The sequence below is a fragment of the Poecilia formosa genome, unplaced genomic scaffold (assembly GCF_000485575.1).
Source record: "Poecilia formosa unplaced genomic scaffold, Poecilia_formosa-5.1.2 Scaffold208, whole genome shotgun sequence".
Taxonomy (NCBI): Eukaryota; Metazoa; Chordata; class Actinopteri; order Cyprinodontiformes; family Poeciliidae; genus Poecilia; species Poecilia formosa.
In genome coordinates this window covers 142,621-170,504 of record NW_006800147.1, presented here as the reverse complement: position 1 = coordinate 170,504, position 27,884 = coordinate 142,621, and the positions used below count along the sequence as shown (strand labels likewise).

General features: G+C 40.7%; 1 protein-coding gene across 4 annotated transcripts in view; it reads left to right on the top strand.

The window, feature by feature from the left end:
* The window catches only part of zfyve9a (zinc finger, FYVE domain containing 9a), a 44,548-nt gene that overhangs the window by 9,031 nt on the left and 7,633 nt on the right, over positions 1 to 27,884 (top strand). Inside the window, exons 1-14 of one of the 4 annotated variants that reach the window (XM_016679335.1) lie at positions 1,734 to 1,928; positions 2,195 to 2,291; positions 3,274 to 3,381; positions 4,930 to 6,266; positions 7,666 to 7,765; positions 15,967 to 16,143; positions 16,998 to 17,170; positions 18,950 to 19,079; positions 19,366 to 19,488; positions 20,736 to 20,891; positions 22,288 to 22,512; positions 24,513 to 24,595; positions 24,689 to 24,793; positions 27,310 to 27,460. In XM_016679335.1, coding sequence (XP_016534821.1) covers positions 3,312 to 3,381; positions 4,930 to 6,266; positions 7,666 to 7,765; positions 15,967 to 16,143; positions 16,998 to 17,170; positions 18,950 to 19,079; positions 19,366 to 19,488; positions 20,736 to 20,891; positions 22,288 to 22,512; positions 24,513 to 24,595; positions 24,689 to 24,793; positions 27,310 to 27,460 — 2,830 coding nt within the window. In that variant the 5' untranslated portion in view covers positions 1,734 to 1,928; positions 2,195 to 2,291; positions 3,274 to 3,311. Of the gene's footprint in view, positions 1 to 1,733; positions 1,929 to 2,194; positions 2,292 to 3,273; positions 3,382 to 4,929; positions 6,267 to 7,665; positions 7,766 to 15,966; positions 16,144 to 16,997; positions 17,171 to 18,949; positions 19,080 to 19,365; positions 19,489 to 20,735; positions 20,892 to 22,287; positions 22,513 to 24,512; positions 24,596 to 24,688; positions 24,794 to 27,309; positions 27,461 to 27,884 lie in introns of those variants that run through there. The other 3 variants (XM_016679336.1, XM_016679337.1, XM_016679334.1) reach the window with 3 other exon arrangements.

Here is a 27,884-nt window from a genome sequence, read left to right as displayed (position 1 = left end):
GGTTTTCTTCTTCATTGATGAAAGTGAATGACAGTCGTTTTGCATTATTTATGTATCAACTTGCTTGCTGCGTGTTGCTTACTCAGTAGAAGAACATGACTATTTGTTCTCTGTAGCACCACTGCTTAGTGAAATAACCTGATTAATGACATTTCAAACGTGTTGCACAAACATGTTATTTAATTGCTTGCAGTCAGAAAATTCTCCTGCATCATTTTTGCAGTCACAACAATCTGCCTCCAGCTCCAGAGAAACACTTTAGATTTAACTGCATGTACTTAAGCAACTTGCTGTCACAAGTCCAAAAACCTACTGAGATAAACGCTCAATAAATATGCAGTTTATCACCGTATGTGGTTTTCTGTCTAAGGGGGGTAAGTTTAGCTGCAGCCTGAAGTGATTTCTGATCTGTGTGAACATGCATCATGTTCAGTAATAATGGCATTGCAGCTGAAAGCGTCCTGGGTTTGTCGTTTCCTTTGATCCTTTAAAAGTTCTGAGCCTGGCTGAAACTAGGACCTGTAAGTCTTAGAGGCCATGCGGCTGCAGAGTATCGTTTGTCTGGTGTAATCCTCGTTCGCCCCTCCTGTCCTTATGAGAACGACCCTGAAGATCAGCTCAACTCTTACTCATCTGCAGCCGCACTCGCACAGTCTCATCCCGTCCCCGCTCCAAGGTCTTGGCGTGATGGAGGACAGTCTGGGCAGGTTCAGCGAGCCTCGTTTCAGACGTCAAGCCTCTTTTTCCATTCGCGACTCTGATTGCTTTGTCAAGGTCGGCGCGGTGATGGCTGATAGCGTACGAGGAGCTGCAGCGCACGTGACGAGCCAGTTGATGTGCTGTCAGTGCGAGTGTGTGTCCTTAAAGGGAAGTGTTATGTAAAATTGTCTTCTTTGAGCTTTATATTAGGTTGCTGCTTTGATTCTTTCATGCATGTTTGAGGAATCGTTTAGTTTTCTATAGATCAAACACTCTCCATCAACTTAAAACCACAGTTTCCCATGAAATCTCCAGCTGTACTTAAAGAAAAATGTTAGTAGAGACAAACCTAAAGATGGACCTCCTGTGTTTTAAGTAGGGGAGCACCGATTTAACGGCCAGCCGATTTATAATTGTCGATTTCCTTAATTTTGATTGATCGGCCGATTTTTACATGTGAAGTCAATCTTAACCTTATTTATCTCGGCAAAAGTCTAAAAATATTACCCCACTGCTGCCCGCTCAGCAACTTTCTTATTGAGCAACATTTCAGACAAAAAAATTGGCATCGGCCAAAATAGGAATCGGCAGGTCAGGCTTTTTAAATATTGGTAATCGTCGGTCGGCCAGAAAACTGACTTGGTTTTGCCAATTGTTTTGTTCTGGACAGAAGATATTGGTTGTGAGTCTTTTGGTTTTTGTGTTACTGGTGGGTCTTCTGTGGGCTGGACCTGCTGGGCGGCATTCCAGTCCTCTTCCATCAGCTTATCTGGTAGGAAGTTGAAGCTTTTGGCTCTCTGGTGTTCATCCATCAGTTTCTCTGCAGCATTTTGCTCTGAGATTCTGGAGTTTGGAGACTCCAGTTGAGAAGAAGCTGTGTTTCCATTACAAATATGGGCAAAAGTTTGTAGATATCCCGTTAATGATTAAAAAATAAGATTTTGCAATTGTGGTGTTTCACTTAAATAATAAACACAATTAAAATCACAGGTGAATAAGTTTGTTTGTGTGATATTTAGAAAAACATGCCATGCTGCCATCCTTCTACCACTTCCTGTCGTCTTCTTCGTCTTTTCCATCAGTAGTAACATCCGTCTGTTGATCACATGGCTCCTGTGATGTGAAAGAAATGTTTCTGTTAAAAATCAATAAGAATCAGTGTTTCATTTGCAGTCCGACTGCCGTAATACCGTCTCATCCTAGAAACCTCAAAATCCTTATTGGAAAATGTGAGTTTTTGGTGAAATCATTTTTCGTAATTCCAACTGGGGCAATTCTGTGGTCAATGAAAACACAACCACTGAAATTTAGATGTACCATAATGTCAGAACCAAATATTTTATTGCAAACCTAATTCTAAACCTGTGAATATATGTTTTAACTGTTGTAGAGCTGCATGGTGCGGTAACATTACTCATATAGCAGGTTTGGCAAACAGCTGCAGGTGATGCAACAAGAGTTGAGGAAGATCTGTAAAGGTGTTTTCCTCCCTCAGGTGTGGGCGCTGGGCGCTTGCCAGACTGGGTGAAGGCAGAACCGCGAGCTGAAGACAAACCCACCGCCCGGGGCTGCAGAGTAGGACCTCCGTGCAGGTGAGCTTCTCCATTTATTCATTGTTGTTCAGCCAGGATTGTGTAGGGAAGTGCAAATATAGTTTCCAGCCATAAAACTGCCTGTTTAGAGTAACTGTTGCAGTGTTTTTGTCTGTGATGCGTGGCAACCTAGAAAACAGAGGATAGTTGGTAGTGAGTACACAGTATTAACTTTAGCTGTAAATCACACAGAGATATAGGTTTAGCAAAGCCATTTTACTTTTAGATGAGTTCATTCTCCCTCCACAAGCAGACTAAGTCATAAAAGGTCACAAACATTTAGTTTTTTACAGCATATTAATGGAAAATTTAGTGGGAAGCAGAGCTGGGTGATAGATGGATCCTCTCGACTAATCAATTTCTTTTTTCTTTTCTACCAATGTTTGTTGGGTTTAAATCGTTCAGAGTGATGTCAGCACGCCCAGAGCCGCCATCTTTCTTGACGAGCGTGTTTTACAGCTTCTGTTTATTTGGACTTTGAATTCAGGCATACTCTGCTATGAAATGCAAGGGTCAGGATAGGGTTTTTATGTAGTTATTTTTTATAGAAAATAAGGTTATTGTGATGCAGGAATAATGTTGAAATAATAACGTTGATGCACCTTATTTAGATTTTTTTATTGGATAAACGAAAAGCAAACAGAAACCAAGGTCAACACAACGATACAAAGAACAGCACACAGAATATCCATCTGTACTTCATTCAGGAGTCATTTAGACAAAAAACAGTTTAAACTGGGATACAAATTATGTTTTGAGTTGTTTGGATCTAGACAGTAACTTAAAATACCAAACCACAAAACTAGAGGAATCTGTGACGTTATGATTTGCTGATTTTGTGCCAATTTTTTTTGCTTATTTGATGAATCATCAGACTGATTGATTACTAAATTTAGTTTTGGCTGCATCCCTCATCCACGCACATTTCTCTTTTTTTTTTAAAGATTAAATCGGTGACTTGGTGAACTCCTCTCGTTGGGAGGTTCACGCGGCCGTTGGCAAGGTGGAGCTTCCTGACCCATGGAGAATTACTTCCAAGCCGAGGCCTTCAACCTGGACAAGGTGCTGGACGAGTTCGAGCAGAACGAAGGTGAGACGCCAGGTGAAGGGCGTGGAAACGGAAAACAACTGAGGTGTGCAGGAGCTTCCAGCCATCACAGCTGAGTAACGCTTCAGGGAAGTGATTGAGGCCGCGCGGCGAGGGAACGACGCTAATTGGATTTGCTTTTTGCTTGTGGGATTCAGTAAAACTGTAATTGGTTCAAGACAAGACGGGCGTCCTTTTTTTGGTCACTTAGAATAAGCAGGGAATCGAAATTAGAGGCTTTCTGAGAAAGTTGCTTTGCAGAGTTTATTTATAGTAAGTGCAAAGTAAACACTGCAGTGCTGAGCTGTGTGTTTGACAGACTTGGCTTCCCTATTGTTGAAGAAAGGCGGCTGTTTTGTGGATTTATGGAAAATAACCCCAAGAAAAGAAAGTGCTGAATAACAGACACAGGTGCTGGGAACTCGGTGTGTGTTTTGGCTGAAGGTGCCGTCAGCCAGAGATCCAGCCTGGCAGATTAACTTGGGGTGTGTGTGTGTGTGTGTGTGTATGTGGCACACACTGAAAGAGCTTTGCATGAATTCCTGTGCAGGGAGGAGATCAGCAAGTAGTAAATAACACAGCAATGCGAGCAAATCATTTTAGATGTGCTTCAGAAATGTTTTATCTCACGGTGAAGCATTCACACCTTCATTTTTCCGTATCCAGGATTCCTCCCTGGAGCTGCTGAACCATTTAACCCATTTTCTCACAATTTTCCAGCTCATTCACACGCCGATTTTCCAAACTATTCTGACCTCATTTCTCCGTTTGGTCAAGCCATTTTTAGCTCTCTGATCACCTGGAAGTGTGATCATTTGTAATAATTGTGGTTTATAGTTTCTTAAAACGCAACTTTGTCAGACTTAAACCACAAAAAAATGCTGCATGGATTCAGCGCCCTATAGACCTCAAAGATAATCTTATCTACTCTTCAGTAGATAAGAGTTCAAATGTGTCTAACTTTGTGTATTAATCACAACTGAAAAGATGTGGCTATTCACCTGGACCTTCTGGCCGATGACCGGTCTTTAAAAAGCCAGAGCTGCTGATTACGATTTTAACCAATAATGATTCTTTTTTTTTTTTGTCTGAAAAGTTGAAGTTTAGCGTTGAGTTTAGCGACAAAGCCACTAAACTGGCAAAAGTGAAGTGACTGCATAGTGACGGTTTTATCTGAGAGGCGGGTCTGTCGGCCAGCCGTCTCTGCTAGCAGAGCAAAAGGGGACAGTGGGTGATTTTCAGATATTTAGGTGATTAAGATCGGTGCATGAGGTTGACCGATCTACCAAAAATTAAGGAAATATGGTCTGATTTATCAGTGCACTTCTAGTCAGTAGATAAAAACAATTAGAATTTCAGTTTAAAGTTTGCAACAAGTCACATAAGAACAGAGCAAATGTGGAAAAAGGAAAGTTAAGAGATGAACACTAAACGTTTGGCTGACAAGCTGAAAGTTGTTGAAGTTTGAATATCTTATAATCACAAGCGATGCAAATATTTTTACATTTGAAGCTGCAGGTGGAAGTAAAGAGTTTTTTCGTTCTTTTGCAGATGAGACGGACACGTCAATTCTCTCGGACGCCAAGTGGACGCAGATCCTGGCTCCGCCCGCCCACATGCTCTCCCTGAACCCCGCTCTGGCCCACGCAGACATCAGCCCCCGGGAGAGCCCGCTGCCCTTCAAGACCCTTCCCGACCCGTCCAGCGCCTCCTCAGGGCCCGACCCCAAAAGGCCAGCGGGTCCCGAGCATCCACCCTGGGCGGAGGAGAGGCCGGCGGATGTCCACAGCCCGCCTCTCCCTCAGCCCAACATCGGCAAGCTGGTGGGCGCCGACGACGTCTCACCATGCGGCGTCGTGGAGAACGGCTGCACAGGAAGCCCACAGACCGGTTCTCCTGCTGAGGTCCAGCTTGGTAGCGAGGAGGAACCTTCATCCGTGGGCGGTGGAGGCTCTCGCTTCACGTTTGAGATGGGATTAGCAGAGGAACGGACTCTTTCTGAGGATAATCCTCCACATGTGACTCACAATGGAGGAGAGTTGAAAGATGAGAACCGTTCTGCTGTTTTGCAGGACTTTGAGCAGGAAGGAAAAAGTTTAGATTCGGAGGAGCTCGGAGGAAGTGTGAACGGGAGTCAGACTGTCCAGGCAGAGGTGGAGGAGAACAGTTTGTCTCCTGATGGCAGGGACAGAGCACAGGACGAGGAGGAGGAGGGGAGAAGAAAATGTGCTGAAAATGGACAAACGGAGCAGAAAGTTCGAACAGGAATCCTTCCCAACGGTCTGAAGATGGAGAATGGAAGCAGCTTAAAGGTCAACGAAGCGGCAGACACCGAGGACTTTTCTCCGTCTCCCGTCCCGTCCAAGGAGGACTCTGTGACCGAAGAGAAGGAGATGGAGGAGAGCAAGCAGGAGCTGAGCGACGGCGGAGCGGCCGGGTCCGCCGGCGCCCAAACGAAGCTGAACAACAGCCGGCTGCAGCCGGTGAGCGTTCCCTACGGAGGAGCGCGGCCCAAGCAGCCGGTCAGCCTCAAGCTGCAGATCCCGCAGCCGCTGTCCGGCCAGGTCCAGAACCAGCTCGGCGCCAAGAACAAGAACATGGACAGCATCTGCCGCAGAGGCTCGCCCACCGACCCGGCGCCGGGCGGGACGGGCCAGAGTTCGCTCAACGGAAACGGAGGAACCCACTCTCCGTCGCTGACGGCGTCCGAGAGCCCCGACAACGACCTTCAGGCCGGGCAGCAGGGGGCGCTGTGCAGGAAGGCCGCCAGCTTGCTGGGGGAGGTGGCTCCTGTGTGGGTGCCCGACTCGCAGGCCCCGGTCTGCATGAAATGCGACGTCAAGTTCACCTTCACCAAGAGGAGGCACCACTGCAGGGCCTGCGGCAAGGTCAGCGCTGCTTTAACTCGGTTAGAGGCGACCATGGGAGACTTAAACATCCACTTTCATCATGCACAGCTGCTCCTCTAAATACCAACTCAAGTATACAGACTGAAAAAAAAAAACATTTTCTGAAAAATAACACAGGAATAAAGCCAAAACTCCTCAAGTGGCAGTTTTAGCTTCGCCTGGTTCAGATTCTGTAAAGAAAACGTCCCATTAAACTTTTATTTCTACCCAATTATTAATTGGTTACTCCAAATAATAGTCAATAGATTAGTAATATCCTATATTGATGTTACTTAAAGCAGAAAGTGGTGAGTTTTTTACATGTTGAGTGAATATCATTTGTCTTTTGCTACAAATGATCAAATGTACACTAAAGGGATGCTGTTTAGGCAATAAAATAGTTATTTACTCATTTAAAAAAGTATGTATAATTTTGTTAAAAAAAAACAAAGAATTAAGTAATTGAATGAAAAACGTGACAATTTTTATGTCCGATTAATCAATAGAATAATTGCTAACTCAAATGGCCGCTGGTTGCAGTTGTACATCTCTGGAAACGATGAAGAGCCACAGCACTGATCCCCCTGAAAACCTCCTGGTTACTCCACCAAACATTGATCTCTGAACTCTTCCTGAGTTAAAACATTATTATTGTTGTTTCTATATGAACATTAACTTGTTTTCTTTGTTTTTTCTTTGTTTTCTAAAAGCTCTGCATCTTTTTCATAATTATGAAAAAGATGCAGAGACGCACAGAGACTGCATCTTTTTATGAAAAAGATGCAGAGAAAAAGATGTTTTTATTTGTATTTCCTGCAAATAAAAACTAAACTTTTGCTTGGAATTTCAGAGACATGTTGTCAATAGTTCATAGAAAAGAAAACAATTTCCATTTTACTCATAGACCTATAAAGAGTAAAATCAGAGAAACTAATCATTTTAAATGGTCTCTTAATTTTTTTTCCAGAGCTGTATTGTAACCTAAAGGAAAAAAACTAAATAATTAGCATAGGGAGAGGAAATTCAAATTGGATGCACTTTGTCAGTCGTTATTTGTTTGCAGCCTGCGCAAGGCCCGCCCCCGCATGGCGTCCGCGCTGCTGCAGCATGCGGTCGCTGACACTGCACTGGATAACCGGGTGGAGCGCTGCTTAATTTCCCAAGGTGGTAAACAAACACTGTGGCTCTGCCAGTGGAGCTGGGAGGAGCCGGCGCTGCAGTAATAGTAACACCTTGATGGCAGCTGTAAACAGTAGATGCAGCATTATCGTCTCAGGAAGGTCAAAGGTCTCAGTAAAACCTTGCAGCACACAGGGGGCTCTGGTTTAGTTTGTGAAATGTTTATTTAAAGTGCAGTGTGTGTGTGTGTGTGTGTTGATGCAGTGTTGGTCTCTTTAAGGTGTTCTGTGCAGCGTGTTGCAGCCTGAAGTGTAAGCTGCTCTACATGGACAGGAAGGAGGCCCGCGTTTGTGTCACCTGTCATTCTGCCCTGACTCACGGTGAGCAACAGTCACGCTTATCCGTTTGGCTTTTTCACATTTTGTCTCATTTCATCACAAAGTAATGCTTAATTAGGGGTTAGAAAGCAGAAGATGCTCTGTTTTCAACATTTCTTACAAAGAAAAACTGGAGAAGAGAATCTAATATTTGCAAAAAATATATATATATATATATTTGCCAATACTTAACCTCATACCCACTGGTGGGTAAAGTACTCAATTAAGACTAGCACTACTTCAACATACTTTTATTTTAGTAAAAATAATATATAGCCATCCAAGAAATTACTTAAGTTATAAAAGGATTTGGTAAAAAGGCAACTGAGTGATAACGCATCAATCATTTAATATTTAAACATTACATCATCAGACGGACCAAAGTATAAAGGAAAATTTTGGTATTTTAAAGACCAAAATGAAAATAAATCATATAAATTACAAAATAACATCAGACAAAAGTAACATTTTTACAAAATCAGTTTATTTCACTATAAAACTCATGAATCTTTAATGAAAACTGCAGGTGTGTCTCTCTGGTGAATCTTCTTTTTCATATTTTATTTTATTTTTTATATAATTAAAAACATTACAGACAAATTTGTGCGTCTTCAGTCAGAGGCTTCATCAGATACACTGTAGTACAGACTGCTACAGGAGATCCTTCCTGCCCACAATCATCAGTATCTTCAACAACTCTTTATTCAAACCTGGATAATGAGTTGACGTTTCATTTTAAAACTATTTTTGAATACTTCAAAAATCTTTCCACCCCACAGCATGGTGCTTCCTCCACCATGTGTCAACCATGATTTCATTTAAAGCTACCAGATTTACTGGGAATGAATGACCCTAGCTTGTGTTTGTCTGTTGTTCATTTTAAATCTCAGTAAAATGTGTTAATATTTGTGGATGTAATTTGGCACAATAACAAATTGATGGCTTATGGCTTCTTGACATCACCCAAAATTAGAGGAGAAATCAATAAATTACAATCAAAAATCAGATACATCAGATATCTAAACATGTCGATATTAGTCTAAACAATAAATATAACAATACATTTATTATTGGATGTTTAGAAATATCTAGCTTATTGCTGGGTTTCAGTCACGTGACCCGGATGACGCGCGAAATTCAGATTGCGGGCCGGAAGTGGATTTCTCCGGTTCAAAACAAAGCAAAGTTGATCACGAGTAGCTAATTCCCTAAATAGGCTGAAAAAGCCGAGGCATCTCGAAAAAATACGCGTATATTTAGGATATGCTCCGTATTATCTCGGTAAAAAAGACTTCTCTTATAATCTTGAGGATTTACCCGCATCGAGGCTGTCCACTAACTACCTGGAGTTGCAGACCTCATATTATACCACGAGCCAGAAGAAAGATTTCAAAAGCCTGGAAAATACAATCATTTAGTTCCAAGTTGGGTCAAGCATTTAGGATAAAAATAAAAAAAAACATTAGATGGCTGTCGACTTGTTTCTGCCAGGTGAGTAGTGAATTGTACTATTTTAAGTAATTAGTCTATTATAATGATGCTATCGCTAACAACGAACTAACTATGTTATTTCTATGAGCTTGAATCTCCTGGTAAATAATTTATTTAGCTTCTGTAAACCCAAATTTTTGCTGGAGTTGTACGATAATGTTGAGTCGCTGTAGGAAGCTGGATTCAGGTCCAATGTAGGTCAACGATTCGCACCGATCTACTGAAACCCCCGTGTTCGTGTCCGGACACGAATATGGTTCGTGTCCAGACACGAACCGGGTATGGTAATAGTCACAGCTCACGGTGACTGTATGGCTGGGTATGTTATAATTAATTTATTTAGAGTTTTTGTTTTTTTTTTAAGTATGAAAGTCCCACTGAATAAACATATTTTCTGTCCGTGACTCGGCACTGAGCTAGCTGCTAACAATATTAGCACTCTGAGGACAACCACGCTTAGGCATAAAAGTAATATGTCTTACCTTACATATGAATGCTTGTCTTTCTAAGTAGCTGTCCAACAAAACATCTAAAAATACATTTTTAACGATGCGATCGTTACCTGTTAGAAAGTGGCGCTGCAAACTCTGGCATTGTTAGTTTCCGCACCTCCTATTTTAAGCTGTAGATTGTTGATCCACTTTTCTCCTTATTTATTTATTTTTTTTGTAAATCTTTTTAAAATTAACTCCCTTGTGACCAACTACCTTCTTATTTTACCTTTGAAACACGAAAATGTTTTATCTTTATTTCTATCAGAACGAGATAAAGAAAAAGAAAATGCCTAAAGTCAGGACACAGACTTTAGGCATTTTGATGCTGGATCAACAGAAATAAATGGGCCGCATTTACTTCCGGCCCTCCATCTGCATTGGGTGACGTTGGTGCTACGTCATCTGAAACCCAACAATTGCTTTATATTTATGGATGTTGTGTTCTGTTGCCGTCAGTTCCATCAGCGGAGACGCCAGCTACTGCAGTCAATCAGAGTCCAAACCCGAACAACCCGGCAGAGTACTGCTCCACCATCCCCCCCCTGCAGCAGGCGCAGGCGTCTGGGGTCCTCAGCTCGCCGCCTCCCACGGTCATGGTGCCCGTGGGAGTCCTGAAGCAACCCGGCAATGAAGGTGCGTTCCTCATCAGCAAGAGAATAAGAAGCTGTTATTTATATCCTTTTGCAATGACATTCTGTCCCAATAGATGGAAAAACCAACAACTGGGCCTGAAATTAATGTATTTTTTTTAGGGCACAAACGATTAAACGCAATTAATCGTTTATTAAAATAATCATTAAGTGATTTAGTAATTGGTTAATCGTCATCTGGACTTTAAATGATGCCATTTGCTGAAAGAACATAACAAGAGCAGTAATTAAGTCAAAACTGTACTGAAAATATATAATTTTTATTAAAGAAAAAGGAAGAAAACCTTTTTATGTTCTACCAAAACCAACATAAATGTCATAATTTTAGCTTCACTTGATTAAAATGATCATTTAAAAAAAATCCTATTGCCTTTTTCCCTCCAATTATTAATCAGTTAATCAAAAATAAATAAATTGACTAATAAACATATCAGCCCTACGCTGTATTGATAAACCAAAGCAGAAATTACTGAGCGTTTTACATGTTGATGTTGGAGATATTTATTTTTTAGATTCGTTTTCTATAAATGAACAAGCATGTTATGTTATTGCATAAAATATTTATTTTCTTATTTTAAAAATAAGTTATTTGCAGTTGTTATACATTACTAATAACGTATAAAAAAAAGGTGGTTAAATGAAAAATGTGAGCTTTTTTTTTTTCAACCGATTAATTGTCAGTGTAAGAACAATTGCTTACTGAAACAATAATTGCAGCCCTAAAAAAAGATTTTATTTTTTAATAATAACCAAAAAAAATATTTGATCAATCACTAAAATAACTGGCGGATTAATCGCTCTGATATTGTTTAAGTTCTCTGTTTGTTTCCTGTTTAGGCTCCCTGTCGCGGGACCAGAGGAGGGTTTGGTTCGCCGACGGGGTTCTTCCAAACGGAGACACAGCAGAGTCCTCCAAGCCGCCGTCCTCCGGCTCGGCGTCCTCGCAGTCACGGGTCGCCTCCACCTGCTCCAACAAGTCCGCCACGGCGGAGGCCCCCGTGGCGAGTTCGGTACGAAGCGCGTGTAGCCCCGACCTATGCTACTAGCTTAGCTCAAACGGATGAGTAAAGGGAGTCGCAACATTTTATCAAGTGTTTTAGCCTAGCTTCTAGTGCACATAGTTCAGCACACTTGGAATAAGACAAAACTAACTTACAAGTAACTTTTCAGCAATAAATAGGAGCTTGTTTTGAGTCAGTAATTCCTTAATGAAAGTGTAGCATTTCCACTGGCAGGTTATTTCACTTATAACAAGACATTTTCCCATGTTATAAATGAAATAATCTGCCAGTAGAAATAGAACTTCATCAATATTAAGGAATTACTGACTTAAAACAAAAGCTTATATCTTGCTAAAAGGTTATCTATGGGTTAGTTTTCTTATTTCAAATGTTTTATGATATTTGCACTAGAAACTAGACTAAAGATACTTGATAAAAATGTATGGTTTTGCAGTGAATGAGCTCTTTATTCAGGAAATCCTGCCTCCATAACCGACTGTAATATGTTAAACATGTTAAAGTGAAGAGAATTATAAATGCTACGGCACTAAAAAGCTTAATATTGAGACATATTGTGCTTGGTTGGACCATTAATGAGACTATGCTCATGTAAAAGTATTCCTACAGCAAAGCCTTTGTATTTGTTTGGAGTGAACAGCTTCTGAATACCAGCTGTCCCAGTGAGTTTTGTTGCAGAAAGCAATAAATTTCATGTGGCTCAGCCGAGAGACGTTTCCTGCTCAAATTATCTCAAGTGACGTTGCATTAGGTAATCTAATTCTAGCCAATTTCTGGCAAACTGGCCATGTGGCGGTAGAAAGAAACTCAGTGGAGACGAGGGAATCAACAGAAGATGCCAATTAAGCTTCACACTAAATGTTTTTCTTCCACTAATCTGAACTTGAAGCTGCTGGGGGAAGTCTGGACTTCTTAGGCTGCTGCCTCTGCGACCCGACCCCAGATTTAGAAAACATTAGGAATGGGTTTATCATCCACTGTCCTCTTCTGTGAGAGCGGTTTGACTGACGGAGCGGTTTGACTGACGGAGCGGTCATCAGGTTGTGGCTGCATGTTTGCAGTTAAGAACAGTCACTCCACCGACTTTCCTGCCACTTTTATCAATATGTCAGACAAAAAAAAAAAAATTGGTATTGGCCAAATTCAGAATTGGCAGGTCAGGCTTTTTATCAATCAATCAATCAAATTTTATTTATGTAGCACATTTCAGCAGCAAGGCATTTCAAAGTGCTTTGCATCATAACAAACACAAAAACACAGAGTCATGCAACATAGAATCAACAATCAAAACATTACATTAAGTTAAATGCCAGCATTGAATTCATAATTGATTGCGTTTCAAATACGACTCTAAACAGGAGGGTTTTTAGTCGGGATTTAAAGGAAGTCAGCGTTTCAGCTGTTTTACGGTTTTCTGGAAGTTTGTTCCAGATTTGTGGTGCATAGAAAATGAATGCTTTTTTTTTTTTTTAAAGATCAGTAATCTACAATCAACCAGAAAATTGCAATCGGTGCACCGCCTTCATCAGATCCGTATTTATGACCCCCTATCCAAGTAGCCCAAAAAAATCCAGTCTGTGTTGTTCGGAATGTCATGAAAAGGTCAGACAGAGGTCACATTCGGGTCACTTCAGGTGTAGCCTAACGCCTCCTCTCCACCCTGCAGGCGGCCCAGACCCCCGTGGCGCCGGCGGGCAGCCCCGTGGGCAGCTCCCTCAGCCTGATCCCGGAGGACGGGCTCCCTCCCATCCTCATCTCCACCGGAGTCAAAGGAGGTACGGGAGGCCACATCACAGGTGCTTGCCTTCATCCTCACCATTCTGCTGCCTCCTCATTGCTGCTGTGTTTGTGTCCATTTAGTGTGCTCCTCATGGCCTTTGTGTCACCGCTCATGTTTTGCACCACTCATTGCCAACAGAGAGGGGAGAAGCTTTGTTCACGGGAACGCTGAGGCGATGCTTAAACGATGTCGTGGAAGCTGTTGTGTTTGTTCTAACCAGAGACAGCAGGACTTTGAATCTCTGTCTCGCTCCGGCTGGTTTCTTCCTGTTGACCTGACTTTAGCGCTCTGAATCTCCCGCAGATTACGCCGTGGAGGAGAGACCGTCGGAGATCGTCCTCATGCAGCAGCTGGAGGAGGGAGGCCCAGACCCCCTGGTGTTCGTGCTCAATGCTAACCTGCTAGCCATGGTCAAGCTGGTCAACTGTGAGTCATGTTTACACCCCTCTGTTACACATTTATCAACCAATCAAGTTTATTTGTGCAACACATTTCAGCAGCAACAGTCCAAAGTGCTTTACATCATAAAAACACAAATTCTTGATTTAATATACATACTTGTTTTTATATAAAATAAAACTAATCCTTTTTGTGCAACGTTACAAATCAAACCAGTTCAAATAAAACTAAACTGAGCAGCACTGAAAAATCTGGAAGACATGACTGGATTTCACTTCTGCTGCACATTTTCTTTCTGTTCAGTCCAAACGTTTTGTAAACGTCTTCCTTGTTTCTTGGTAAAGCAGCTTTTGTTTTTCCTACTGCAGAGTGTCTGTGAATCATTTAAAGTCTTAAATTTGTGCAACTAAAACATGTTAAACATTTACAAAAAGTAAGTAGGTCTTTATTTTGTTAATGTTGTCCTGACAGGACTATTTAATCTTGTATATTCTTTGCATTCTCTTTTTTTTGCAGGTACTTTTCTGTCAGGCAAAACTTTGAGTCGCACTCAGACATCATTGCATCCTTTACGTTTCAAACTTGAGGCCTGGGGGCCAAACCTGGCCCGCCGTAGCTTTTTATGTGGGCCTTTAAGCTCCAAATTACATCAGTAATTCCCTCCAGTTTTTCACACTTCTGCAAAATTCACAGAAAATCAGCAAATCTCCACANTGCTTCCTCCACCATGTGTCAACCATGATTTCATTTAAAGCTACCAGATTTACTGGGAATGAATGACCCTAGTTTGTGTTTGTCTGTTGTTCATTTTAAATCTCAGTAAAATGTGTTAATATTTGTGGATGTAATTTGGCACAATAACAAATTGACGGCTTATGGCTTCTTGACATCACCCAAAATTAGAGGAGAAATCAATAAATTACAATCAAAAATCAGATACATCAGATATCTAAACATGTCGATATTAGTCTAAACAATAAATATAACAATACATTTATTATTGGATGTTTAGAAATATCTAGCTTATTGCTGGGTTTCAGTCACGTGACCCGGATGACGCGCGAAATTCAGATTGCGGGCCGGAAGTGGATTTCTCCGGTTCAAAACAAAGCAAAGTTGATCACGAGTAGCTAATTCCCTAAATAGGCTGAAAAAGCCGAGGCATCTCGAAAAAATACGCGTATATTTAGGATATGCTCCGTATTATCTCGGTAAAAAAGACTTCTCTTATAATCTTGAGGATTTACCCGCATCGAGGCTATCCACTAACTACCTGGAGTTGCAGACCTCATATTATACCACGAGCCAGAAGAAAGATTTCAAAAGCCTGGAAAATACAATCATTTAGTTCCAAGTTGGGTCAAGCATTTAGGATAAAAATAAAAAAAAACATTAGATGGCTGTCGACTTGTTTCTGCCAGGTGAGTAGTGAATTGTACTATTTTAAGTAATTAGTCTATTATAACGATGCTATCGCTAACAACGAACTAACTATGTTATTTCTATGAGCTTGAATCTCCTGGTAAATAATTTATTTAGCTTCTGTAAACCCAAATTTTTGCTGGAGTTGTACGATAATGTTGAGTCGCTGTAGGAAGCTGGATTCAGGTCCAATGTAGGTCAACGATTCGCACCGATCTACTGAAACCCCCGTGTTCGTGTCCGGACACGAATATGGTTCGTGTCCAGACACGAACCGGGTATGGTAATAGTCACAGCTCACGGTGACTGTATGGCTGGGTATGTTATAATTAATTTATTTAGAGTTTTTGTTTTTTTTTTAAGTATGAAAGTCCCACTGAATAAACATATTTTCTGTCCGTGACTCGGCACTGAGCTAGCTGCTAACAATATTAGCACTCTGAGGACAACCACGCTTAGGCATAAAAGTAATATGTCTTACCTTACATATGAATGCTTGTCTTTCTAAGTAGCTGTCCAACAAAACATCTAAAAATACATTTTTAACGATGCGATCGTTACCTGTTAGAAAGTGGCGCTGCAAACTCTGGCATTGTTAGTTTCCGCACCTCCTATTTTAAGCTGTAGATTGTTGATCCACTTTTCTCCTTATTTATTTATTTTTTTTGTAAATCTTTTTAAAATTAACTCCCTTGTGACCAACTACCTTCTTATTTTACCTTTGAAACACGAAAATGTTTTATCTTTATTTCTATCAGAACGAGATAAAGAAAAAGAAAATGCCTAAAGTCAGGACTCAGACTTTAGGCATTTTGATGCTGGATCAACAGAAATAAATGGGCCGCATTTACTTCCGGCCCTCCATCTGCATTGGGTGACGTTGGTGCTACGTCATCTGAAACCCAACAATTGCTTTATATTTATGGATGTTGTGTTCTGTTGCTGTCAGTTCAATCAGCGGAGACGCCAGCTACTGCAGTCAATCAGAGTCCAAACCCGAACAACCCGGCAGAGTACTGCTCCACCATCCCCCCCCTGCAGCAGGCACAGGCGTCTGGGGTCCTCAGCTCACCGCCTCCCACTGTCATGGTGCCCGTGGGAGTCCTGAAGCAACCCGGCAATGAAGGTGCGTTCCTCATCAGCAAGAGAATAAGAAGCTGTTATTTATATCCTTTTGCAATGACATTCTGTCCCAATAGATGGAAAAACCAACAACTGGGCCTGAAATTAATGTATTTTTTTTAGGGCACAAACGATTAAACGCAATTAATCGTTTATTAAAATAATCATTAAGTGATTTAGTAATTGGTTAATCGTCATCTGGACTTTAAATGATGCCATTTGCTGAAAGAACATAACAAGAGCAGTAATTAAGTCAAAACTGTACTGAAAATATATAATTTTTATTAAAGAAAAAGGAAGAAAACCTTTTTATGTTCTACCAAAACCAACATAAATGTCATAATTTTAGCTTCACTTGATTAAAATGATCATTTAAAAAAAATCCTATTGCCTTTTTCCCTCCAATTATTAATCAGTTAATCAAAAATAAATAAATTGACTAATAAACATATCAGCCCTACGCTGTATTGATAAACCAAAGCAGAAATTACTGAGCGTTTTACATGTTGATGTTGGAGATATTTATTTTTTAGATTCGTTTTCTATAAATGAACAAGCATGTTATGTTATTGCATAAAATATTTATTTTCTTATTTTAAAAATAAGTTATTTGCAGTTGTTATACATTACTAATAACGTATAAAAAAAAGGTGGTTAAATGAAAAATGTGAGCTTTTTTTTTTTCAACCGATTAATTGTCAGTGTAAGAACAATTGCTTACTGAAACAATAATTGCAGCCCTAAAAAAAGATTTTATTTTTTAATAATAACCAAAAAAAATATTTGATCAATCACTAAAATAACTGGCGGATTAATCGCTCTGATATTGTTTAAGTTCTCTGTTTGTTTCCTGTTTAGGCTCCCTGTCGCGGGACCAGAGGAGGGTTTGGTTCGCCGACGGGGTTCTTCCAAACGGAGACACAGCAGAGTCCTCCAAGCCGCCGTCCTCCGGCTCGGCGTCCTCGCAGTCACGGGTCGCCTCCACCTGCTCCAACAAGTCCGCCACGGCGGAGGCCCCCGTGGCGAGTTCGGTACGAAGCGCGTGTAGCCCCGACCTATGCTACTAGCTTAGCTCAAACGGATGAGTAAAGGGAGTCGCAACATTTTATCAAGTGTTTTAGCCTAGCTTCTAGTGCACATAGTTCAGCACACTTGGAATAAGACAAAACTAACTTACAAGTAACTTTTCAGCAATAAATAGGAGCTTGTTTTGAGTCAGTAATTCCTTAATGAAAGTGTAGCATTTCCACTGGCAGGTTATTTCACTTATAACAAGACATTTTCCCATGTTATAAATGAAATAATCTGCCAGTAGAAATAGAACTTCATCAATATTAAGGAATTACTGACTTAAAACAAAAGCTTATATCTTGCTAAAAGGTTATCTATGGGTTAGTTTTCTTATTTCAAATGTTTTATGATATTTGCACTAGAAACTAGACTAAAGATACTTGATAAAAATGTATGGTTTTGCAGTGAATGAGCTCTTTATTCAGGAAATCCTGCCTCCATAACCGACTGTAATATGTTAAACATGTTAAAGTGAAGAGAATTATAAATGCTACGGCACTAAAAAGCTTAATATTGAGACATATTGTGCTTGGTTGGACCATTAATGAGACTATGCTCATGTAAAAGTATTCCTACAGCAAAGCCTTTGTATTTGTTTGGAGTGAACAGCTTCTGAATACCAGCTGTCCCAGTGAGTTTTGTTGCAGAAAGCAATAAATTTCATGTGGCTCAGCCGAGAGACGTTTCCTGCTCAAATTATCTCAAGTGACGTTGCATTAGGTAATCTAATTCTAGCCAATTTCTGGCAAACTGGCCATGTGGCGGTAGAAAGAAACTCAGTGGAGACGAGGGAATCAACAGAAGATGCCAATTAAGCTTCACACTAAATGTTTTTCTTCCACTAATCTGAACTTGAAGCTGCTGGGGGAAGTCTGGACGTCTTAGGCTGCTGCCTCTGCGACCCGACCCCAGATTTAGAAAACATTAGGAATGGGTTTATCATCCACTGTCCTCTTCTGTGAGAGCGGTTTGACCGACGGAGCGGTTTGACCGACGGAGCGGTTTGACCGACGGGGCGGTTTGACCGACGGGGCGGTTTGACCGACGGGGCGGTTTGACCGACGGGGCGGTTTGACCGACGGGGCGGTTTGACCGACGGGGCGGTCATCAGGTTGTGGCTGCATGTTTGCAGTTAAGAACAGTCACTCCACCGACTTTCCTGCCACTTTTATCAATATGTCAGACAAAAAAAAAATTGGTATTGGCCAAATTCAGAATTGGCAGGTCAGGCTCTTTTTATCAATCAATCAATCAATCAAATTTTATTTATGCAGCACATTTCAGCAGCAAGGCATTTCAAAGTGCTTTGCATCATAACAAACACAAAAACACAGAGTCATGCAACATAGAATCAACAATCAATACATTACATTAAGTCAAATGCCAGCATTGAATTCATGATTGATTGGGTTTCAAATACGACTCTAAACAGGAGGGTTTTTAGTCGGGATTTAAAGGAAGTCAGCGTTTCAGCTGTTTTACAGTTTTCTGGAAGTTTGTTCCAGATTTGTGGTGCATAGAAAATGAATGCTTTTTTTTTTTTTAAAGATCAGTAATCTACAATCAACCAGAAATTTGCAATCGGTGCACCGCCTTCATCAGATCCGTATTTATGACCCCCTATCCAAGTAGCCCAAAAAAATCCAGTCTGTGTTGTTCGGAATGTCATGAAAAGGTCAGACAGAGGTCACATTCGGGTCACTTCAGGTGTAGCCTAACGCCTCCTCTCCACCCTGCAGGCGGCCCAGACCCCCGCGGCGCCGGCGGGCAGCCCCGTGGGCAGCTCCCTCAGCCTGATCCCGGAGGACGGGCTCCCTCCCATCCTCATCTCCACCGGAGTCAAAGGAGGTACGGGAGGCCACATCACAGGTGCTTGCCTTCATCCTCACCATTCTGCTGCCTCCTCATTGCTGCTGTGTTTGTGTCCATTTAGTGTGCTCCTCATGGCCTTTGTGTCACCGCTCATGTTTTGCACCACTCATTGCCAACAGAGAGGGGAGAAGCTTTGTTCACGGGAACGCTGAGGCGATGCTTAAACGATGTCGTGGAAGCTGTTGTGGTGTTCTAACCAGAGACAGCAGGACTTTGAATCTCTGTCTCGCTCCGGCTGGTTTCTTCCTGTTGACCTGACTTTAGCGCTCTGAATCTCCCGCAGATTACGCCGTGGAGGAGAGACCGTCGGAGATCGTCCTCATGCAGCAGCTGGAGGAGGGAGGCCCAGACCCCCTGGTGTTCGTGCTCAATGCTAACCTGCTAGCCATGGTCAAGCTGGTCAACTGTGAGTCATGTTTACACCCCTCTGTTACACATTTATCAACCAATCAAGTTTATTTGTGCAACACATTTCAGCAGCAACAGTCCAAAGTGCTTTACATCATAAAAACACATTCTTGATTTAATATACATACTTGTTTTTATATAAAATAAAACTAATCCTTTTTGTGCAACGTTACAAATCAAACCAGTTCAAATAAAACTAAACTGAGCAGCACTGAAAAATCTGGAAGACATGACTGGATTTCACTTCTGCTGCACATTTTCTTTCTGTTCAGTCCAAACGTTTTGTAAACGTCTTCCTTGTTTCTTGGTAAAGCAGCTTTTGTTTTTCCTACTGCAGAGTGTCTGTGAATCATTTAAAGTCTTAAATTTGTGCAACTAAAACATGTTAAACATTTACAAAAAGTAAGTAGGTCTTTATTTTGTTAATGTTGTCCTGACAGGACTATTTAATCTTGTATATTCTTTGCATTCTCTTTTTTTTGCAGGTACTTTTCTGTCAGGCAAAACTTTGAGTCGCACTCAGACATCATTGCATCCTCTACATGTTTCAAACTTGAGGCCTGGGGGCCAAACCTGGCCCGCCGTAGCTTTTTATGTGGGCCTTTAAGCTCCAAATTACATCAGTAATTCCCTCCAGTTTTTCACACTTCTGCAAAATTCACAGAAAATCAGCAAATCTCCACATTTTCTTCTGATTTTACTGCAAATTTTCTCTAAATTGGCTAAAAAACATTGAGTTTAAGTGGCTGCTGCCTCAGCCTTTCTTGATGTCAAGTTAGTCTGCAGTTGATACGAGTAATAAAAAGTCACATTTAACATCACACATTAGCACAAATACTGTAAAAATGTCTTAGAGACATTTCTAAATTGCCACAACAAAATCTGGAATTCTGATTGTAAGAAACAACAAAAACAGTCGCGGAATGCTGGAAGAACAGCTATTTATCGATATTTTAACAAGTTAATTGGTTTTATCAACATATACTGGCACAACCAGCCATTTAAGAACATTCAGATTTTTGATGTGGCTCAAAATTAGTTTGATTCCCCTGCTCTAGATGCTTGAGGCTACTGTTGCTATGTTAGCAGCTAGCTAGCTGGCTTTTTGGCGTCTATATCTGTGGATATTGGTCTTAAATTCCATTCATAAAGGTTTTAAAAAGTCTTGGTGGAACCTGCAGAAACTCCACTGATCCTGGTATTAAGTTCAGTGTCCTGACCAGGTTTTTTCTCTTCAACTGTCAGATGTTAACAGGAAGTGCTGGTATGTGACGACTAAAGGCATGCACGCCGTCGGCCAGGCTGAGGTCGTCATTCTGCTGCAGTGTCTGCCCGACGAGAAAACCATCCCCAAAGACATCTTCACACACTTTGTGCAGCTCTACCAAGAAGCCCTAAGCGGTGAGAAATTCGCTGCGGCTCCTCCAGAGCTACAAAGAGTAGGGCTCGCCTTGTTTTAGGAATCGATTATTGTAACGATTAATCGAATGAAATAAATTGTCACATTCTGGAGAGTTTTCATTTACATAAGATTTTAGAAAGGCATTAAAAGATGCAAATAAACAGTTCAGTTAACTTTTTAGATAAGGAAATAATCATGTCATTGCCTAAAATGCAACAACACATCATTCCTTTAGAGAACGCCTGGTCTGTAATGATAACAAATTTAACTGGACGATAAATCGTTCCAGAAATTATTGTGATGCACAATAATATCATTGTTTTGAGACCATTTTCAAGTAATATAATGGAAATGGCACAAATGGAACACACTGTCGAAGATCGATAAACTTTAAATTGTAATGAACATTTGAAACTGGAAGAGATTTTAAATATCCAAAATAAATGAAACAACAAATAAAATTAATTATAAAGTTTCTACAAAAACAAAATTATCCCTGAAAAAAAGGGCAAGTTGAGACCAAAGCCACAGACTGAAGAGTTTTATCATCTGGTTTTTGTTGGAAAGACGGAATAGAGAAAAATGACAAATCATGCAAATGGAAATGATTGAGTTCATTTTTATTATCGTCTGATTAATTGATTTATTGGTTATTGATTTATAGCAAAGGATTCATCCGCAGCTTAAAAAATACTTTTAACATCAACATGTGAAAAGCTGAGCTCTTTGTTTGATGTAACATCAATATGGCGGATCCATTGATTACTTTTTCGGTTAACCGATCAATAATTGCATAGCAAAAGGTGTTTAATATTTTTTATTTGTTTATTTATTTTTTACATAATTTTAACCAGGTGAACATACTTGCATATTTACAGACACGTAGAAGTTTTTCTTCTTTTTTCATCTTAAATGCATAATATACTTTAATAGTTTCAGCTTAATTACTGCTCTGAATATGTTGCTGTTTCAGAAAGTATCGTTTATTTGGGTCGGTAAAAATTGATTATTAAATTAATTGATTATTTCAACAATCGATTCATCACAATGAATCCGATTGCTTCCCAGAGGGTACGTTCCCGCCAGCTGCCTGCTCACCTCCAGCGTTGTCGTCTGGCGGTCGTCTCTTTGTGTCTTGTTTTTTTACATCCTTACGCTGCACAGCAAAAACTGCTAATATGATCCGACTGTGACGGCTCGCTTTCCTCAGGCGGCTTCCTGTTGAGTATTTGCATCAGAGCCGTGTCAGCTGCTGGAAGGCAGTCGTATTGTGTGCGTTGATCCTCATTAAGCCGCTGCCAGTCAGGCGTTTGGAGGAAGTGCTGGCTTCAGAGAGCTTCAGCCGCTCGCTGTGCTGCCTGCTGACTGACGGCTCTTCCTCCCTCCGGCCACCAGGCAACGTGCTGAGCCACCTGAGTCACTCGTTCTTCACCCAGAGCTTCCTGGGCAGCAAGGAGCACGGCGGCTTCCTCTACATCAGCCCGTCCTTCCAGTCGCTGCAGGACCTGCTGCTGCCCAACCCGCCCTACCTCTTTGGCATCCTCATCCAGAAGTGGGAGACGCCGTGGGCCAAGGTCTTCCCGATCCGCCTCATGCTGCGGCTGGGAGCAGAGTACCGATGTGAGTTTGGGTCAATCAGTCAAGTTTATATGTAGAAAACATTTCAGCAACAAGGCAGTTCAATGTGCTTTACATCATAAAAACACTACAATCAACAATTAAAACATCACTGTTTGCCAAGTGCAGTCATTGCACATCAAAATGTTGGTTCGTGTTTCAATTATTACGGTTCAAAAGCAGCTCTGTTCTGCCAATGGAGCTGCTACTTTTTCATCAATATTAAGGATTTATTTACTTAACTCCAATATCTTCCTGAAAAGTTACCTGCAGGTTAATTTTCTTATTTCAAGTGCACTAAGATATTTGGACTATAAAAGATAAGATTTTGTGTTTTTGCAGTGAACTTGTTAAACGATTGCAGAAACCAGAGCCTCTCTTGACGCTTTGTGTCATTTTAAAGCAGCCAGCTGTTATGCTGCCTCCATTTTTCTGCAGTGTCTCATGAATCTGGAAAGCTGGTGTGCAGATTTGTCAGAGTGGCTCTTCTTCTCCTCAGAATCCTCTTTTCTCGCAGTCGGACCTGCCAGCTCAGCTCCGCCGCGCTCTCTTAAGCCATTAGCCTGCATCCTGCAACTTCGGCTGGAATACATTAACAAAGACACGTTTTCAACACAAACTGCTGGAATCACCAAGAAATTAATCCGCAGCACAAACGCTGCTGTTGTCAACATGCTCGCCTCTTTGAGGCCTGACCCACACAAGGCGGGTTGGCTCTAGGATTCTGCATACCGAGCCCAAAACGGCGTTAGTGTTTAGTGATCTTTTTCCAGCTGCTGGATGAGAGGAAGTTGAAAATAGTAGTTTAAGAAGCTTAATAAGAACCAGTATTCTTCTTTTGAAAGTTAGGAGCCTTCTTCCTGAGATTTCTAATTAGGTCAGCCTCACTCAAAAATAGTCAGAAATTTATGTGTCAAAAATTAAGGCCTTAAAAAGTCTTACATTTTTTTTTTTTTTTAAAGTAAGTTTGCCTTTAATATGTTAATCACAGGGCTTCATTTGTATCTTGTTAATCTTGTATATTAAATGTTTTGTGTTTTCCTCCCTTTTCTGCCAGACTTATGCTAACTTACTGCTAATATACCCTTGCTAGCTGGTAAGCTTTTATTGCATCTGTTTTGTGTAAGAGCAAATTTATTGTCAATTGGCTGGATTTGAAGTTTGTAAATTTGTCCTGTGATATAAGTCTTAAAGTCCATTCATAATGGTCTTAAAAAGTCTGAAATTCATTTTTAAAAGTTTGTTCTTACTATATGAATCACAGGTCTTAATTTTTGTCTTATTAATCTTGTATATACAATATTTTTTTGTTTGTTTTTCTCACGAGACTTTTCGGTCAGACAAAAGTTTGAGTCGTCCGCAGACATCTTCGTTGCTTTCCACGTTGAGACAGTTGAGGCTACCGCTAACTCACTGCTAACACACTTTTACCTGCTAGCTAGCTTTTTTATGTTTATTCTGTGTAAGTGCAAATTTACTGAGAGTTGGCTGGACGAAGGTCGTACATTTATGTTGTAATGCAGGTCTTAAAGTCTTAAGTTCATTTAGAAAGTAAGTTTGCCTTATATTTTTTGGTCACGTCTTTAGGTTCATTAATCTTGAATATTTAATGTATTTTATTCTTTTTTTGGTCACAAAAGTCAGTGTTGCGCGCTTCATTACATTCTGTCAGTCAAGGTGGTTCAGGCTACTGCTAACTCACTGCTAATATACCTTTGCTAGCTAGCTAGCTTTTTTGCATTTATCTGTAAATGCAAATTTCTCGCCAATTGCCTGGATGAAGTTTCTACTATTGTGTCCTGATACAAGTCTTATATTCATAATGGTCTTAAATTTTAGTTGGTGACACCAGCAGAAACCTCATCATATGTCACAATAAGAAATAGTTTTCTTAACTAGCATGCTGCTTTTTGCTCTGGAAAGTGATACAATAATTACGTAACTGCTAAATCGGCTGTGATGGAGTGCATTGGAGTTTTAACTTTATTAATTTGCTCTTGCAGTTTATCCGTGTCCACTGTTCAGCGTTCGCTTCAGGAAACCTCTATTTGGAGAGACCGGGCACACCATCATGAATCTGCTAGCAGTAAGTGGCTTTCACACTTTTTTTCCTCTGGTTAATACCAGTATACCAGTGTATGTTAATAAAATTAAATAATGTGGTCGTCTTTTTTTACAGGATTTCCGTAACTACCAGTACACTCTGCCGGTGGTGAAAGGTCTGGTTGTGGACATGGAGGTGAGGAAGACGAGCATCAAGATCCCCAGCAATCGATACAATGAGGTGAGTCTCTAAACGTTTCCCTTCAGGAACATTTTCCAGTTGGATCAAACTGGAACATCCTGTTGGATGTGCAGCGTATCAGACGGCTGTTAAAACTCGGTGGTGGTAGAGTAACGGTCTGCTGCTGATTCACCTTTTCAGGACTCAGACTTTCCATAATTTATGGAAACATGAATCAACCAGGAGAACTTGGGCTTTGTAGCAAAACAATGTTCTGAAGCTCCTATCCACGTCTGTATGGCTAAAAACAAACAAAATCCGTTGGAGAAGCCTAGTCAAAGCTTGGACTTCAGTCCAATTGAGTTGATCATATATCATTTAAAAAAGTCATCTAGGGTGCCTGCATCCGTACAAAAAGTAAGAAATAAATGCATCTAAAATTAAGGCCTTAAACTGTCTTAAATTAATTTAAGAAGTGTAAGATGGTCTTTAATAATAATTCTTAAATTTTGTCATGGCAGGGCTTTTTAATCGTGTATGTGTCATTTATTTTTCTCACAGGACTTTTCTTTCAGGCAAACTGTCGCATGCAGAAATCTGTGTTGCTTTCTGCAACTTGAGGCCATTGATGTATCCTAGCTATTTAGCTAGCTAGCTTTTTTGGAGTTTATCGTGGGTAAAGTGCAAATTTATTGCTAGTTGGCTGGACAATGTTTGTCTTTGCCACCACCTGGAACCCACATGATGCTAGGCGCAATTTGTTAAAAAATGCTTAATATTTCTGCCATGATACAGGTCTTAAATTTAATTCATAATGGTCTTTTTTAAAAGTCTTAAAAAGCCTTAATTTTGAGTTGGTGAAGAATGCAGCTTCTTTTTCACATAAGGCCTGGTTAACTTGCTTCTAATAAGTCAAGTTATCTTTTGAAAACTCCAGTTTTCTTTTTCTGATAACTTGTTCAGTCTGAAACTTTCTGTACTTTTGGGGACTATTTCTAAATTTAAACTTGGCAACGTCACACTGACCATTTGTTCTTACTCTAATAAATTTAGCAAACCTCCACGCTACAACAGATATCGCCGATCAAAAATATTTAACATCCTCTTGATAAATCCATAAATTGATGCTAAAAATGACGATACCGTTGTTGTTGTTTTTTTTGTTTGTTTTTCTACTCAGCTGGTCGGTTACAACGTTTAAATTTATAATTCAGGCCGAAGCAGAAAAACAAAACAAGCCGTGTATCTTGACACAGTTTTTCTAGCTGACTAGACTCTGTCATTCATTTTTAATAAGATGTTGCAGCATGAAGCAGGGCTCAGGCACAGAAGGTCCCCGATCACGATCGGACACGTTGCTATGGTTACCGAATGAGCCGGCGGTTTCCTGCTCCACAGATAAGGAGCGTCTCAAGGACGGTGTGTGCTTTGAGAGTTGTGTGTTTTCATACCACACACACTCGCTGTGACTCCCAAGAACGGCTCAAATGTTTAAAGATGGGGTGGGGAAAAATGTTACAGTTTCCAAATTTTATTCAATGTAACGTCTCCTTTAAAGGGAAAATTTGGTTTTCTAAAAACTAATGACTAAAATCATTGCAAGTCATAAACAAAACTAGATAAATACTAGATAAATAGTGTACATATGAGGTTGAGTTGAACCTCATATATATATATATATATATATATATATATATATGTAGTAGTGCCCAAACTTTTTGTCCCTGCTCAATAATAAACCAAATGTAAATAAAATCTATTAATCCTTAAAGATTCAACACATAAAAAAGACAAGATACTTTAGTCTGTCCCCTTGTTAGAATAAAAACATAAAGTACTTTTTATTTTGTTGGTCAAATTTTTACTGTTCTTGATTTGTCTGGGGGCCGATGAAAAATAATTTCAAGGGCCGCAAGAGGCCCCCGGGCCATGCTTTGGACACCCCTGTTTTATAGTTTGCATACTTCAGCTAGCGATTAATCACGAGTAATCCGATTAATCGTTTCAGTCCTACCTGTGATTTCACACCGAAGACTAAACTCAATATTTTCAGCCAGCAGATTTTTGTCGGGCTGAAAACGTGACTTTTGTTTTCTCCACACACAGTTCTGTGTTTGGGTGATGCATGGAAGAAAACATCAGTGTGTTTTGTCCACACACAGTTCTGTGTTTGGGTGATGCATGCAAACCTGCGCGGTTTCCCCTGCAGCTGAGCATCGGGCCTCTAAGCTGCCCACGTGTGATAAAGTGTCGCCTGCAGGGCGCGAATGAGCGTCAGCGTTGGAGTTTGGCTGCCGCCGCGCTGACAGATGGGAAGTCAGCAGAGCGAAGAGCGAACCGCCGCTCTGCAGCGTTTAACGCAGCGAGCGGTTAAAGCCCTGCAGATTTTCAGTTTTATTTCTGATTGGCAAACAGACGCAGGATTAATACGAAGAACTGAAATCGAGCTCTGCCTCCGAGTTCTTCTGCAGTCTGCCATCGATGTTCAACCCGAGATCTGCACCAGAAGCGATTAGGCTCAACCAGAAAGTCACTTTGACGCCGTTGGTCACGCTGTGCGTTGTGTGTCCCTGCAGCTGATGAAGGCCATGAATAAGTCAAACGAGCACGTTCTGGCCATGGGGGCGTGTTTCAACGAGCGGGCCGACTCCCATCTGGTCTGCGTCCAGAACGACGACGGGAACTACCAGACGCAGGCCATCAGCATCCATCACCAGCCGCGCAAAGGTGCACGAAGTCTAAGCGAGAAGTTTGTCGAGATTCTACTGTAAACATCTTAGTGCTAAACTAACTTATAAATATAGGAGGTGGTTTTAAGAAAAAAACTGCTTTCTGTGGCAGATTATTCCACTTATAACAGGAAAAATGTCTTGTTTTAGTAAAATAATTAGCCCTGTTGCAATAAGCAATCAGTCAATCAATCATGTGGTTGATTGCATGATTTGTCGTTTTTCTTTCTTCTTTCTCTGTTTCTACCAAAACTGGATGGTAAAAGTCTTTAATCTGGTGTTTTGGTCTCAACCAGCTGTTTTTGTTTACAGAGACTTTGGTAACACTTTATTTGAAAGGGGTGAATAAGACTGTCATGACACTGTCATAAACATGACATAACACCTGTCATAAACATGACATAACACCTGTCATAAACATG